The sequence below is a fragment of the Empidonax traillii genome, unplaced genomic scaffold (genome assembly GCF_003031625.1).
Source record: "Empidonax traillii isolate 1590-97213 ecotype Southwest subspecies unplaced genomic scaffold, ASM303162v1 scaffold505:size591145, whole genome shotgun sequence".
Classification (NCBI taxonomy): domain Eukaryota; kingdom Metazoa; phylum Chordata; class Aves; order Passeriformes; family Tyrannidae; genus Empidonax; species Empidonax traillii.
Window position 1 is genome coordinate 364325 of NW_020955698.1, and position 16373 is coordinate 380697.

The 16373-nt window shown below is 43.8% G+C and overlaps 1 protein-coding gene across 3 annotated transcripts in view; it reads left to right on the top strand.

Moving 5' to 3' along the window:
• The first annotated feature begins 1796 nt into the window (after positions 1–1796).
• The window catches only part of ABCB7 (ATP binding cassette subfamily B member 7), a 36510-nt gene continuing 21933 nt past the window's right edge, over positions 1797–16373 (top strand). For all 3 annotated transcript variants that reach the window (XR_003572660.1, XM_027896626.1, XM_027896625.1), the window contains exons 1-4: positions 1797–1967; positions 7407–7484; positions 8392–8478; positions 12811–12930. Coding sequence is in view for 2 of the 3 variants with exons in the window: in XM_027896626.1 (XP_027752427.1) it covers positions 1797–1967; positions 7407–7484; positions 8392–8478; positions 12811–12930 (456 nt within the window). In the remaining variant the exon portion in view is untranslated. The remainder of the gene's footprint in view (positions 1968–7406; positions 7485–8391; positions 8479–12810; positions 12931–16373) is intronic.

Below are 16373 nucleotides of genomic sequence, written 5' to 3' on the forward strand. Positions count from 1 at the left end.
TAAGAACTGGAAACAAGGCTGAAAGGGTAGCAGGAGGAAATAAAACCAGTAGCATGGGAGAGTTATTAAAGAAGGAAGAGTAGTTAAGACAAAATTTGCAGGGAAAATACTCATGTCAAATATATTAAGTACCTTCCTTGCCTGAAAAGTGTAGAAAAAATTAAAATGGTATACATTAGCACAGCAAATGGAAATGCCAAAGCTGATTTTTTTTTGCTCAGGCCATGATAATGGACTATGAACATTATTAATTATAACATTTTCCATCCAATGCCACACAGCTGTTGGATGTCGTCTCTCCCTGTTGAATGACAAGGCTGCAATGATGCAACTGTCTCAGGAAGGTGTTGGGAGGTTTGACAATCTATGTTTGTCAGGAGATCTGCACGTTTCTGTTAGAGGTGTTGGAGCTCTGTCAGATCCTGCCACACCACGGCTCAGGGTTCTGTTATCCACATGCAGGATACTCCATGTAGCTCGTGTCCAGAGAGCTTGAGAGGGTGGGAATACTGCCCACATAGCCCAGGGCTGAACTGAGAGCCTGTGCTGCAGGTCGGGTAGACAGATGGCACTGTATGTGCATACAAACCCTGTGTGCATGAAGGAGAAATGGCAGAGACATTTGAAATCTCTCCAAAGACGCTGCCGTGCTGGCCAGGCTGTCTTTTCAGGCTGCCCCACGCAGAGTCACGATTATCCCCTTCTGCCTGGTCAAACTCCCCCGGTGAGCAGAGCACGCTGAAGGAAGCAGATGTATGGCAGCCAGAAGCCCAGAATTCCTGTTTATCCCTCTGGACGATGCCACAAGGCGGCACTGTTCAGACCCGGCCCTGCCAAACGCAATCAGGATGAAGAATTAGATTAGCGCCGGAGAAATGTCGCCTCTGTCGTTTGAAGTGGATCCTGGTCAGAAGCAAAGTTGAGTATCAAAGCACAAGCTGGAGAAATCCTGCCTTATTAAAAATTGACTTTAAGCCAATTGTCCTCTTCCTTTCTGTCTGTCTGTCTGTCTATCCCTCTCCCTTGCAAACGAGCTTACAACTCTCCCTCAAGGCAAGAGCATCAGTAGTCAAGCTCTGGTAGCTTTGAAGAAATCTTTATGTGATTAGAAACGCCACACAGAGTTCCAGCCTCCTCCTGGCTCTGCATGCCAATCGGATGGGAGTATATAGGCCATGGTAAACGTATTCCATGCGCAGCTCCATCTCCCTAAATCGGTGTTTAACGAGGAACCATACTCTTGCTGTGTTACTGTGGCTCTAAGGAACCACGGCTCGGGGAGATGGCTCGGAAGGGTCTGGCTGCTCCCGGCTCGGCAGGGAGGTGTCTGTGCCCCTCAAGGTGCCACGGCAGGGCTGAGGGCAGCTCATCGCGGGGCACCATGGCGGGGCCGAGGACCGCTCCCCTCAGGGCGCCCACGGCGGAACTGAGGACTGCTCTCCTAAAGGCGCCATAGTAGGTCTGAGGACTGCTCCCCTCAGGGCGTCACGGCGGGGCTGAGGACCGCTCCCCTCAGGACAGCCTTGGCGTGGCTCAGGGCAGCCTTGGCGTTCGCGCTCCACCGCTGCCCACCGGCCAGACCAGGCAGCCTCGGCGGGCGGGAGCCGAACAGCGCTGCCGGAAAACCGCCAGTGCTCTCGCCGCCATCCCAGGCGACGCCCACACCGGTATCCTACCCCACCCCACCCAGCCATGCCGCCCCTGCCCCGCCTCCCCCTCAGGGCGGCCGGGCCCGCCCCTTCCCCTCCGCGGGTCCGCCGCCGCCCCACAATGCCCTGCGCTCCGGCCCTCGCAAGATGGCGGTGCTGGGGGCGCCGCGGGGCCTGGTGGCCGCCGCCTCCCGCAAGCGGCGGCTGCTGCTCGCCCTGGCCCTGCTGCGGCCGCCCGCAGCCGCCGCCGCCACCTGCGCCGCCGGGGCGATAGCGGGGACCGGGCGGCGGGCCTGCAGCGCGCCGGCGGGCGGACAGGTGCGTGGGGGCGCCGGGGAGGGCGGGCGGGGAGGTCGCTGAGGGAGGGTCAGGGGCGGTCCCTGAGGGGCCGCCGGTCCCCGCTCCGCTGCCCCCCGGCCCTGCGAGCACGGCACGGCCCGGTCCGTCCTGACCTGCCCGGAGTCGGCGCCCCCCGCCCGGGTGGGCCCTGCGGGGGCTCTGTGGGGATCAGCATTAGAAACCGCAGTGTCTGTGGATGGACGCGGGATGTGCACAGGGAACCCTTGTGCTGATGCTGCCGCTCTGTAGGGACGGGGAGTTGGAGTTGGAACGCTCTCTGTCAGCTGGGCGGGCTGTAACATGTCCCAGGGAATGATTTTTTTGTTAGAAGTAAAGAATCGAGCACACATGTCAAAGCTGTGTAAGTCATAGGCGTTTCTCAAAGCAAATGAGGAAGTGTATCCCAAAGATAGAGGGAACGAATTTATCCCAAAGACTTCGCATAAACTCTCAGATAGCTTCGATTTCGGTTTCATAATAACCTTTTCTCTTTTGTATTCCTCAGATTAGCACTGTTTATGAGTAGCTTTTCTTTGTTGCCTCGATTAGCTTTCCCTGACAGGCAGAATTCTGCCGAGGACTACAGTCAACTTCGTGTTGCTTGGTAGCCGAGATGGGCAGGGCTGAAGTGGTAAATTTGAGGGGTGTTTAATTTTGAAACTCGAGCAAGACAAGAAGGTGAGAGTTAACGTTGATGCAGATCAAATATTTTACCCGTGTATTTGCATACATTTAAATATACCTGAGTACTCGGTATTGTCCCTGTTCCTGGAAACCCATTTCAGCTGTGAGTGAACAAATAGCAGCGTTATCATGGTGATGAATAGAAGCATTAATTATGTTACTGGTTTCCTTTTGAATGTTTTTATTTTCATGTTGGGAATGCCGGTCCTTGCTGATGAGTTTTAATTGCCACATGTCACTAAATGTGGATTTGCACTAGATTTTCTGGTCTGGAAAACCAAGGCTATGTCTGTGGAATATAGATATATGCTCATCTCTCTGGCCTTTTAGTCTCTAGGCATTTTTTTGTTAGAAAGTGGTCAATTAATGCATTTTTTGTGGTCTGGTGATGAATTTTCAGTTCTGCATCAAGCTCTATTTGACTGAAAATTACAATTTATAAAGTTCAGGAGCAAGGCCTTACATTTTGCTAAATAAAAATTGCCACTTCCATTTTATGGAAGTGCAAGTTTGTTTGACTCTTATCTAGCAGGAGGCTGAAACCTAAGGGTTCTGCATTTTTGGGTAGAATGACCTTCAAAATTTTGGGACATGATTTTTTAAACATTTCATTAAATTTGCTGTTTTTTCAGCTAGTTCAGGAAATACTGTGCCTGCCCAAAGAGAGGGCACCCTGAGAAGTTGGCCAGGCACTTCAGCAGTTGTATTTCAGAGTGATTAGCCATTGATTTTTATAAATGAGGTAATTCAGCAGTTTAAAAAAAAAAAAAAACCTTCTGGAAGCAAACATGTGCATCCTGGTTTAGTTTCAGTTGTTTGATTATTTTTCTATGCTCACCCATTAGCAGGGACTGTCCATATTTTCAACGGACCTGTTCTGAAAGCTCTTCTATAAATTAAAAAAAATGCATTTAAAGCAACTTAATCTTGCTTGCCGTGGTCCCAAGCTGTGTGTTTCGCAGTCAGTGGGTGATGAAAGCAGTATTTTATAGGGTGTTGTGGTGACACCTCTTAGTGTGTGTATTTGAGTGTGGGGAAAGCTCTTCTCCTCTGTTACCTTCCTGGCTGTGTTGTAGGTGCCAGATATGGCTTTGCATCCATGTGGTATTTGATCCCCTGTCTTCAGAGTTTCATGCTAATTGTAGCCTTTTTTAAGCTTATAATTAATTGGAAGCTTAATTGTATTTTCTTAGTGTCGTGAGAGTCAAATACAGCAGAGTTGTTTGGGTGCAGTTGCCTCCCAGATCCACATCTTCCCTCTCACCTAAGTTTTTCAGTACTTTTGGTTGCAGTCTTGTAACATTTGTATCCTGAAGAGTAAAACAGCTACATTTACAGAGGGCAAAGACAGGTGCCATAAATATTGTTACCTGTGATCAGACTTCATTTCTTTATATTGAGATCAGTTTGTATTTCCATGACCACGGCTCCTTTGGTTCCCCCTCCTGCAGTTGGAGTAGACAGGGATTCATCCTGTCAAAACTTGTGAGTTGAATTTGGGGTCTCTGCTGAGTAAGGAATTGGCACGTTGGTTTGATAAACTATGATAAGTAACCAAACAATTGCTGTTGTATTTTTTTTTTCCTAGGAAGCTTGTGGGTTTTTATTTGTTTGGGTTTTTTTCCAGAACAGTTTGCCTGTATCCAAAATGAAAACAGTGGCCGATTCTGTTCAATTTAAATATGGCAATTAAATGAAAAATTAGTTAGATGAGTTTAAATGAGCTAAATGGAAAGAAAATAACGTTTGGCTGGAAAGGTCCAACACCCTTTAACTAAGGATAATTATTTTGCTAGGAATCTGTCTAAGTGAAGAAACATACTGAGGAGTTTCAGGGAGAACTTTGGCAGTGGCAGAAAGCAGGGCTGTGTAAACTATTGGAACAGTAAAAAGTAAAAGGAACTATTTTTCTTCTTTGCATTATCTTGCCCTTCCAGCTGCCAGTGATAAAGAGCATGTTCTTCTGCATAACTTAAAATTATCCCTTGCTCTGGAAGGGGTTCTAAGAGAAGTTTCAGGTATTTCTGGTAATTTTATTTATATTTTGCCCAGTTTTATTTATTTATTTATTTATTTTTACCTGAAGCCTGGTCTGCTCTGTAAAATTCTACTGCTGTTTATTGTCCAGACATTTCATGTGTTGATGTGTGTTGCTGAGTTCTCTTCTCTAGACTTTGAAGGTGCAGTTGACCAGCACAATGCCTGGCAACTATAAACCATGTGTCTCTTCAGCAGCCTGCACTGACAGATACCTGTATTTGAAGTTCCTTGAATTTTAAGATCCCTTTATAAGGAGTTATTGCTGCTGAGCCATTGTTAAATGGAGCTCCAGTTAAGTTTATACAGTTCATATTGGTGACAGTTTAGTCTAGCTTTACACCAGAATATTTTCACCTTTTCTCTCATTTTCCTCCACTCATAATTTCTTTTCTTGCCTTGCAAACTCAGCAGAATTAACTGTTGGACTTGAACCCTGCACGGGGACTCGAATCCCACTTTCAGTTATGTCTGCTGTTACAGTTAATTTAAAAAAACCAATCCCCATCAGATGAGTGCAGCATGCCTGGAACAGTACATATCGTATTCCAGAGGGAACCTTTTAAATGTGGATTTGACCTTGTGCAAATGTGTTTTATCCCTGTTGCTTGTTTGCATCTGTAGTATTTAAAGCTACTCCTCACAGTTGTGACACTTTAGCAACATGACTTTTTTGTGCAGTCAGTGCTAGACATCTGTTTCATTCTTTAGAGTTTATAGAATCATCTCCAAAAATGCATTAAAAGGGCATGATGGTGCTGAGTCAGGCATTAAAAGTTGGGAAATGCCAGGATTCAAGCTCCCTGCATAATGTCAGAAAGGCAGAAATAAGCAGGACTCTCTCCTGCTCCTCTAAAGAAATAACCTGCTTTGATCTGTTATGATAAGATTCAAGTATGGCTTTTCTTTGTAGTCCTAAATCTCTTGGGGAAAAAAAACACAGTGAGGAGAGTGGAGTCATCTTCCTGCAGCAGGTGTGGAGAGTGGCAGGGAGAGCTCCACCCCGCTCCTCTGGGCAGTTTTGCTGTCAATACTCTGATGGTCAGAGGGATTATCGGTGAAGTCAGTTGTTCACCTTGTTTAATTCTTTATTTCTCCCCTCAGATTTGATTTTTAGGAGGAGATGGGAGAGGCTCAATTTTGCAAATAACCCAATGGCAGTTCCTAGTTTCAGTCAGGGAATGGGGCTGTTTTTCTAAAGCAGGATTTGAGAGCAGATCTGCTGGTGTTTCATTACAAACTGTTTCTGTGATGTTGTTTGCCTCATATTTCAGTCAGAAGGGAACCTTGATATCCTTTGAGGTCAAAGGATGTGAATTATTAGTAATGTGATGTCCTATGAGTAAACTCCAGAAGGACAGTAATTAGCTTCTTTCCACTGACTGTTGGAGCATTATAATTTTTCTGATATTTTCTGTTTATGGCACTGTTCCTGTGGAGGGTGCCTTGGTTTAGATGGAATCCTCTGTGCTGATACAGAGCTGTGAAGTTGTGAGTGTGTCTACAATGAAGTGCTTTAGAGATGCTGCTCCTCCATTTTACCCTGGTCTTGGGAGCATCAGGACAGTTCAGCCAGCCCAGTTAGCTCTGCTAAGGGCAAAATGTGTGATTGGGATGTTCCCTTTTCCTCTGTGTATAACACCACACAATGGAATTGTTTGGAGTAAGCAGGTCACAAGTGGTGACTTGTGCAGGAATGGTTTTAATCTTCTTTAAAATTATAACTTAGGATGTGTGTCATAGGATAAGAGCAAAGGATTGTTTAAGGCAAGAGATCAGATAGATGCCAGTGCTGCTGTTTGTCAAGGTTAAAAATACTTTCTTATGATCAAGTCCTTTTTTCCCCTCTTTGCCATTTGTCCTTTGCCGTGGGCTGGGGAGCACCATGTGTCTGCTTTGCTCTGTGGTGGTGATTGTTACACAGGGGATGGTTAATACTGTAACAGAGCAGTCAAAGATTTACTGCTGACTGTGTCAAAGATGATGTGGCACCATCAGTGCCGACCCTGTGTCTTTGCCACCAGGGAAGCAATGCCACTTAGTCCATCCGAGGAGAATAAATGGTCCTTTGGAACATGGATTGCCTTGCAAGGTAACATGGAGAGCACGGCACAGTTGGTGCCAGCAGTTTCTTAAGGTTGATGGATCTGTCAATATTGGGTATCTTGTGCCCTAATAACCTAAAACTTGTTGCCAGCCCTGCTCCAATTTCTGGCAGTCCCAGTGCTTCCCAGTCCAGAGCTGTAGCTTTGATTTGCTTTCTGGAGACAAGCTGAGCCAAGAGGAATTGGGAATGGCAGAACCTATAAGCATAAAAATAACATTTCATGATGAAAAATGGAACAAAAGACTGCTTGGAAGAAGTCAAAAGACAACCTGGGAGAAGATGAAAATGAGACGAAAGGGAAAACTTTGGGCTTTCATGATACAAAAGAAACAGAGTCTGATGGGAGTGTGGATTCAGGGAAGGGAATGATTCATTGTGACTGAGCATTTTAATGGCTGGATGGAGTTTATTTTACAGCTGCTCCCCCCCCCCGTTTGCTTTTTCCGTGGTCAGTTGTTAAAAAACAAAGCCATCTGCCTTCTTCTCATGTTATGCTCGTTTACATGAACCAGATGAGTATTCTGTGCCTGTGAAATGCATGTTCTGCAGGACTCCATTTTCACTCCTTTTTCTCCGTTTTTGTTCTGTAGATCCCACCCATTTGCAGGCAAAGATCATGGCAGGGCCTGGCAGGGGATTACTCGAGGCCGTTTCTGGAGCCTTCAGAGGTGGGTACAGTTGGTTCTTTCAGTTTAATCTGCTGGTTTTATGGTTTTTCTTTTTCATAATTTCATTGTTTATGGCTCTGAAGTGCAGCAGGTTAAATGGCAAGTTGTGTTTCTGCCCCTAGAAGTCTTTCTGAATCTTTAGAAACCAATGATATTAAAGTAACTTGCAAAGAAGAGTCCTTAAAAATGCAGGTCTCGTGTGTTGATACTTGAATTCACGTTGTCAAGCATGGGAAATACCCAGGTAAGGGATACCCAGGCACAGGAGATTGATTTTTTTCTTGAGTGTGCAGGACCTTATTACTTTAAATTCTGCTTAGGTTGTAGAATATTCTCATTACTGAATGCCAGGATATCAGGCTCTTACTCCTGGGAGGTCTGCTTGCCTTAAAACTACTGTAAACATAAGGAAGGTGCAATTTTTGCAGTTCATGGAATAATTATGACACATAGTGAAGCTAAGAAATGTATTTATCTTGCTTTTCTTTTTGGTTTTTAATTATAAAATAATAACCACTCACTGGTTATCACAGAACTGACTTAAGCAGCTAAAATCTTTTGAGGGTCATTGGGCCTTCAAAGCATAAAATCTCCTTCAAGGTTTTTTTCTGTGTTCTTCAGTCCATTTTCAATTTTTAGGTGTCCTTTTAACTGAAGTATGTAAGGGTCTGTTGTCTTCACCTCCTGCCTGCTTGGAATGTGCTCTTTGCTGCCAGAGTCCCTTTCTTATTATTGTTTCCTTAAGCAAGGCAAGGATTTTAGAGAGAGGAAAAAATCTTTGACTAAAGCAAGCTGATACAGTTGGAGGATGGGGGAGGGAAAAGGGGCCAGTAGTTGCTCTTTCTGTTGGCTTTTATGTGCCTGTTTCCTGAGGTTCTTGCAAATTGACTCTTCATTTTTCACCCAGATCCTGCCCAGGTGGCGACTGCTGGAGAAGAGGATGTGTTGGCATGGCCATGCAGGTGGAGGGCTTCACACAGATCCAAAGGAAGGGGTAAAACATGGCTTTGTTACTATTGCTTTTTAAATTAACAATGTTATCAGCAACAATTTGTGCAAAACTGTATTGGTAGATATGTGAGTGCTGTAGTGGAGTAGGTTCAGTTTAATTGTCAATGTAGACTTGCTAACTCTTAAATCACCAAATGTTTGTAATAACTGTGTTCAAGGGCTTCATTTGTTTTATTAAAAATACAATTTAATGTTACGCCCCCCCTTTGCAATTGGCCTGGGTTATGTAAAATTCTTTTGATGGAAACTATGTTCCAATATTTTATTTATGGTTTGCTCATTCTGTTTGTGATTTGACATTCAGAATAGTAGAAATCAGCTTGTGGGTGCAAGTCAGTGCACCAGTTGGTAAAATCACACTTGCAGTAGGAGGGGAGAGAAGTAATTGAACTGTGTCTATTTTTACTTGGATTTAACAATAATGCATCTGTTATATTTTGACCGTATTTCTATTCAGGAGGCACACATTAAAGTAATGATGGTGGTATGTAAGGAGAAGAAGTATCTTTTATTAGCCCAAATGATTCCAGTTAGAGGCAGCTTTGAGTTAGAGCAACATGGGATCAACCTGTGTGATTAAAATTGCCAGAGCAAAGCTCTTGTGTTTACCTAAGTTTGATCTTCTCATTTCCTGGGCAAACTTATCTCTGGTGCTTTGTGTGTTTGCAGAATGGTTCTGTGTGATGGGTATAACTTGTTCAAACTCAGGTGGGATCTTCCTAAAATCAGTGAGGACTACTTTGATGACAAACTGAGTCCTCAGTGCAGGGTCTTTCAGGGCTCCTTTGCTGATGTTTAAGTGCTCTGAGGATGCCTTTCCTACAGCCTCATTTGTAAAGTAACTGAAAAGTTGTACCTAAATTTTCCTCTTCAATTTTCAGCTCAGAGTTGTCCCTTGGTTGAATTCCAACCTGTTTGTGTCACAGGCAGAAGTCAGGAGAGGTGTGTGTTTTATAGTAAGAGGGAATTTCATAACCTGAAGTGCAGCCAGCTTGTTTTGGCAAACATCTGTGATCCTTTCTGCACGAGGCACAGGGGGAAATGGAATAATTGGCCATCTCCAGTCAGTGGCACCACTGGCTCTGCATGTAACATTAACTTTAGACTCCTTTTGAGACCCTCCCTGCCACAGGTATGGGCTCTTTTCACAGATGTCCTAGGAAAAAGAGACTTCAAAGCTAGCAGGTTATCCTTCTCTCTTTCACATTTACATTTCAGGGTTCTCTCTGCTCAGAAAGGAAATGGAAAGTTCAAAACACTGGTAGCTTTAAGGAATGCTGGATGTTCCTTCACTTTAAAACTCAGTAGGAATAGGTTATCCAGAAATTTTGATGCCAGATGATTTTTTTTTTTTTTGTTTACTGGGCAATGTAAATATTCCAGTGGCATTTTCTCTTCACTCATTACTTGCAGCTTTTCCTGTCTAAAGCAATTCCCTGAGGTTTTTATTCCAGTAAAGCATGGTTAATCCAGGACATTGCCACTTAAGGCAGTTGTCCAGCTAAACAAACATCAGCTGCTAGGATTGTCCAGGAGAAAGCAGCAAGAGTTGTAGAAGTTGTAAAATGTGTGAAGAGTGGAAGAAAAAACAAAGTAACATTGTGTGCAAATGCCAGGAGCTTCTCAGCAAATATGAAGGGAAGGAAATCCGATATTCCAAGTGCAGTTCTTGTATTTCGTGTATACGTGTACTTGTATTCAGTGCACAAAAATACTGGTGCCCAATTTACCCGTTTTCCCCCTAGGACTGTGCTTTTAGGAGAACTGCAGGTGATACCCATGCCAGCTGTATTACAGCTTTCTGTATTCCAGATGTTTTTTTTTTTACCAAACCAGCCTGTTCTTTTGGAATCTGACTTTGGGAGTGATGTTTTAAATTGCCCCTTTTGTAGCAGCTTCAGGGGTACAGAACTGAATACTGAGGGTAAACACAGAGTGAAAAACCTTGGAGAGTGGGAAGAGGAATGATAACCTTCTTTTTTTCCCCCCGTCTTTAGGTGTTTCAAAAGGTCCAGAACCTGCATGGGGTGGGTAGAGGGGACAGCAAGATGTTCAATGCTCTTTCTTTTGCAAATAGTTTTCAGTATTTGGGAGTGTTTTGAAAACATGCTGCATTCAAAGAGAGGAGCAGACTTTTCTTCTCTGCTCCCTGCTGGATTAGGTTTATAATACCTTTCCTTCCACTCCTTCCGTCTGTAGAGAGAGCCCTTGAAAGGAAATGTAAAACATTACTGCCATTTAAAAGGAGGTAAAATAAATGCATCTCTTAACCTTTTTATATACCTCAGAGAATCAAAAAAGGGCCTGAGTCCATTGAACAGATTGCTCATTTTAATTCTTAATGTTGCCACTTGCATATTTAAACAGTTTTTAACTCATGTTTCTGTACAACAGTAACGTTTATTTCATGGTAAACTTTGATGTAATATGTGTGCATTTTGCATCCTTTGATATTTCTTCTTGTTCCTTTGCACGGCCTTTGGCAAATGACTGGCTGCCTTCTGACTCTTTTTTTGAACGGATTTACTTCTGTCACCATTCAGAGCCATGAAAAAAGGAAATAGATTCCTTGTTTGCAGCCAGTGTATTTTGTTCCTTTTAACAGCTTTTCTGTGCAAAGTCTGCCTAGCCAATAGCAACATATAATTAGAACTGCTCTGATTGCAGCAGTATCTTTTGTGTTAATGTAATATCAATTTATTTTTTAACTTCCTTTTAACCTGTAAGTGGTGATGAAAGATATTTTCCAAATGTTTGAACTGCTTTTTATGCACATCCTTGACTCCCATGGAAAGATCCATATTTATGCTGCAGCAGATACCTCCATCTCCTGAGTGGGTCAGACACTTTCCCATCCTCTCCCCACTTACAAATCCTCCATATATCCATTTTCTACCAGTCATTTGAGATGTGCTTATCCTGTGTAATGCTCCAGTACATTTGCAGTTGTTGACAAAATATGCCACCTTTGGTCTTCTTTGAAGCTGTGACTGAGATGAATTTCCTGGTGCTTTTAAAAGCTTGTATTTATAGGATTGGCTTCCCTGGTTGCCTCAGCGATTTTGCCTTTTAACAGACCTCTCCTTTCTTGCTTATTCACCCTGGACCTTAACAGAGTATTTCTATTCTAATTTGGTTTATCCTCAAGCTTTAAGATACATTCTAAGACTCCCCCTTTGTACTGACTTCCATCATGCCAGAGTCATCTTTAAAAGGTGTTGCACTAATTTTGGTTTCCCATCTGTTCCCCCAACTTTAAAATATTGCCTGAAATGGAGAGATTAGCAGCCCTTGCTGCCCTCCCTTCAGTTTTAGATAACCCTTGTTTCTTTTCAAGTTAACCCTGGTGCAGCCAACCCAGAAAAGCAAGTTGTTGATATCTGTGCTTTGTTACTGCACGTTCTCTTATTCTTGATTAGGAAATGTGGTTTAGGCTGCAGAGAACTGAGCTCATGAGTTTAGTGAAATATATCTCAATATATGTCAGCGATACCAACGTCTGTCCATCTGGAAAATAACCCACGTTTCTGTAAAAAAAATACAACAACAGCAAAAAATACAACCACCACTGCACAACTTCAACCCGAACAAAAAAAAGGGATATTTTTCAAGATGGCTTGTTAACTGGATTGTGGTCTTTAGAGCCAAGTTTGAGGTTTGGAGGAGAACTGAAGAGTTCAGTTAAAATTGATGTAATCAGTGAAGCCAACGTGTGGCCGTGGACATCACCTGCCTCCAGAATCCTGATTACCCAACGTCAGAGAATGTTCTCCACACTACTTAGGTTTGTTATAGACCTTTCAGACCTCCTTCTTGCCTTAGGTTTTTCTCTTGCTTCATTGATTTTTTTGTTTTGTTTTGTTTTTGTTTTTCGTGTTTTTTTTGCATTTCCCTCATGTTGTTTCTAAGCTATTTTAAAACTTCTTTCAAGAAGAAGAACCAACAGGGCCTTGCCTTTCGTACAGAAATCTTGAGAAGATAAAGAAGGGTCGGTTTGTTTGCTCTGTGAGGTATTTCAGGGTGGTGGTGAATTGTGGCTCTCTCTATATTCCAGTTCCAGCCAGCTAAACTTGCACTCTGGAGAACAAGTGAATTAAGAACAACTCACGAGCTTTAGCAGCACGTGATGGATATAGACACACAAACAGCTTGGGATTTTAACGGGCAGTCCTGCTCCCAAACATTCTGAAGTGCCTGTTGCCTATCAAACAAAACACAGAAGAGATGTCAATACATAAAATTCCTTCTCCTTTGTGCAGTTGTTGTGCTCCCTGAGGGGGGTGTGTTTGCCAAGTGCCTTTGCTGTCCCCCACAGCTGCGGGAGATCGACGCCGGGAAGATCGTGCGGGCGATGCTGTCGTACGTGTGGCCGCGGGACAGGCCGGACCTGCGCGCCAGGGTGGCGCTGTCGCTGGGCTTCCTGGCCAGTGCCAAGGTGAGAACATGCACCCTCTGTCGCACTCACTGCTCATCTGCACAGGGGCTGATTGGCTGTCTTGTTGTTTAAGGCATTTATACTCTTAAGGTGTCCCTTTCCTGTGCAAGGCGTGTATAGTAATAAAAATAACAGCTTGGATTTCTGAACAGGCTGTGTCTGCAGGGGATGTGTGTTTAGGGAGAGGATGGTGACAGCCAGAAGTTTTATTTCCATTACTTTATTTTCATTGCATTAGGTTAGCCCAGGATTTTCCATTGCTGATTAGCTTGGATCTCAGGACAAGATTCTTCCCCCAGAGGGTGGTTGGCACTGAACAGGCTCCCCAGGGCAGTGGGCACAGCCCCAAGGCTGCCAGAGCTGCAGGAGGGTTTGGATGATCCTCTGGGGCACAGGGGGTGACTCTTGGGGCTGGGCCTGTGCAGGGCTGAGGGTTGGACTGGATGGTCCTTGTGGGTCCTTTCCAGCTGAGCACATTCTGGCATTCTGTGAATCATTTACCTCAGAGATTACGGGAAGCTGAGTTAAAGGTTGCCTTCAGACCTCCTTGTGTGATGCTGGATATGTCAAACAGGATTCCTTCAAGGCTTTGTGTCCATTCTCAGCCCTGAACCTGAGCAATGTGGTGGTACCTACTCACAGCTCTTGCTTTTCCTGTGGAAAAGGAGATTTGAACTCCAGTCCTTTGATATCTCTCTATGAGATGACCATGCAATTTTACTGGTTTTAATGTGAAAGAAGCTGTGTAACTAATGTTGTGTATATAAGAACCTTGCTTTCATTCATGTGATTTTTCTTGTAGCCTTGATTGTGAAATGGAGGGTTGCTGTTACCTGTACTCTTGCCTGCAACAAAATCAGTGTTCATTTGTTCTTACAAAGAATTTAGCATGCAAAAGCTTCCTGCACAATAATGGAGGATATATTTCAAATTTGGTGCAAACCCTTTAAAGTAGTTCAGAAGTGCAAATGTTAACTTTGTGCCAAAAAAATTCTTGCTGCAAAAAAAACACAAACTAACAAACCCAAACCCAGGAAATATTTAATTGCAAAATATTGGGAGAAAATTGTGTGAGTTCCACTGAGGCGTCCAGGCTCTAATGGGTTGCTTCTGAGGATGGCAATTTTTACCCAACAGAGAGCTAATCTTAGTGGCTTGCTGAGCCAAAGCAAGTACTGCTTGGCAATGAGTTGTAGCCCTTAGCTCGTGGCACTGGCAACTCAGGAGCACTCAGCACCATTGCCACGTTGTGAAAAGAGAGAAGAAACAAATTTCAGCTGTTGTGGGTGTTAAAAGAGGAGTTCTTGAGAGAGAAATGTGCTCCTCTGTTTGAGCTGCAGAGGAAAGTGCAGCCTTGTGTTGTGCAGCCCTTTCTCAAGAGCTGGTTATCTCTCAGGTACTCGTGGGCACTGTCCACAGCAGATATTTTGGGCTGTGCTGCTGTTCAGGACATTGCTGATAATGCAGGTGATGACATGTAGAACATGGCAGGTCTGTGCAAGTGAACTTCCCCCCTTTTGGTGTCCTGTGCAAAATGCACAGCAGTGTTTTCCATCAGTTAAAAACCCTTGGGGAAACTCTGCTCCAAATGCAGGTGCCTTGTGGTTTTGTAATGTAGATTTACCAGGTGGATATGAAAATTCTTCTAGCTCTTTTTTAAAACCTCTTTTTAGTAATGTTAATAATAATAAACTGAAGGCAATTTCTAAAGGTTTGAAGTCGTTTTTCCTTCTCCCCCCTTCCCTAATTTATAGTGTTCTATGAATATGATGGAGAATGCGAATCCAGCATCTAACCCTGCATGTGGCAGCTCTGTACCTTGCCTTTAACAAGTCTATTAATGTTTCAAGCAGCTTTCTGGGGTGTTATGAAAACAAAATTGATGACCAGGATGCCTGCAAATAGCTCGGTATTTGGTGTAAAACAGAGTTATGTATTTCTGCTGGGAGAGAGAGGTGTTCCCCCCATCAAAAAATCAAGCACCTAATTACCCTTTGGGGAAGTAACTGGATGTTTGGATCTCTTAAATATTCTCTTAAATTTCCCACTTCAGATTTGTACAAGGCAGCCTGGAAGCTCTGATGTCCAGAGCAGATTCCCAGAAGCCAAGCAGAACACCTGTTGAGCTTTGCCCAGGTTTTAGGAGATGCTTGTTAAATCCGAAGTGTTTTGTGAGAATGTTTTGGCAAATAAGAATTTCACTGGGAAAACACATAGCAAGCTCTCTGTGGAAAATATAGATCATAACTGGCTGGAGTGAAAAATTTCATGGATATCTTCCATCTGTCCTTTGCTCCTGATCTTTGTTTTGTTCTGTCATTACAAAGCTGTGCTGAATACCTGCAATTTAAGCAGTTACCCCTCATCTCGTGAGTTACCACTCACTCTTACTCGGTGGAAGGAACTTCTCTTAAATTGCTACAGACTTTACATGTGCTGTGGTAAGTCTGGCCTGCCTTTGAGCCCTGAACATCTGCTGCTCTTCCAGAGCAAACAAAAGGTCAAGGTGTCCTCAGGAAAACCAAGTACAGGGTAGTTTACCTGGAGCTTTCCTGAACCGTGTGTAATTCTGTCAACTTTCCTCATTGTGCCATTTGGGAGCCCTTTGTTCTGATTGCTTGTGAGGTTAATTACAATGCACAGACCACACAAGCAGTTGGTAAAGTTTCTCTGAGGTTTAATTGTGTCACCACAAGAACACCAGCACATTCTCCTCCTCACTGCATTTCTTTGTTCACTGTGGAACCAGGAGAATCCTGGATGTGAAGGATTTGTTTAAAGGCTGCTGCTCCTGAGGGGCTTCAGAGACAACTCTGTGATTGTGATGGCTCTGCCAGTCACCTGCCCCAGGAAGAAATACTTCTGCAAGCCTTTGGGCCAATTTCTTCTGAGTTTGGCAGGAGGCTTTGGGGAGGTTTTATACCTCTGTATTGATGAAATTAGGTTTCCAGTTAAAAGACAGAAGCTGTAGGGTGGCCTGAGTTTTATTCTGAGAAAACTCCAGAGGAATAACAGAGGACAGGTAGGTTATAAAATTCTCAGCCCCAGGAAAAATATTAGGAGTTCACACCCCGTTTGATTTGGTTACTTCCCCACAAAACAGCTGGAGATCATTCCTCCTTTTCCTGCTGCTTGCGAAATAATTTGTCTTTTTAAATCTTCCAGTTCAGTAAAATTCACTTTCCAAACAAAAGCCAGTTTGTGTGCAGCTCCTACTGAAGAGCCTGCAGTTACAATCTGTCTGGACTCCCTTTGTGGGGCCCAGTTGCCTGTCACTGAGCAAATGATTGTGATTTTTTGGTTCCTTTTTGTCTCCACGTAACCGCTGGTGGGATTGCGAGCCTTCAAAGCCAGCTTTTAGTCTGGCTTTTTATGACAGGATGGAGTCTGCTCCGGGGCTAGTGAGGTCCTTTCTTCCTTGGAAGATTTGTTGTATTATTATG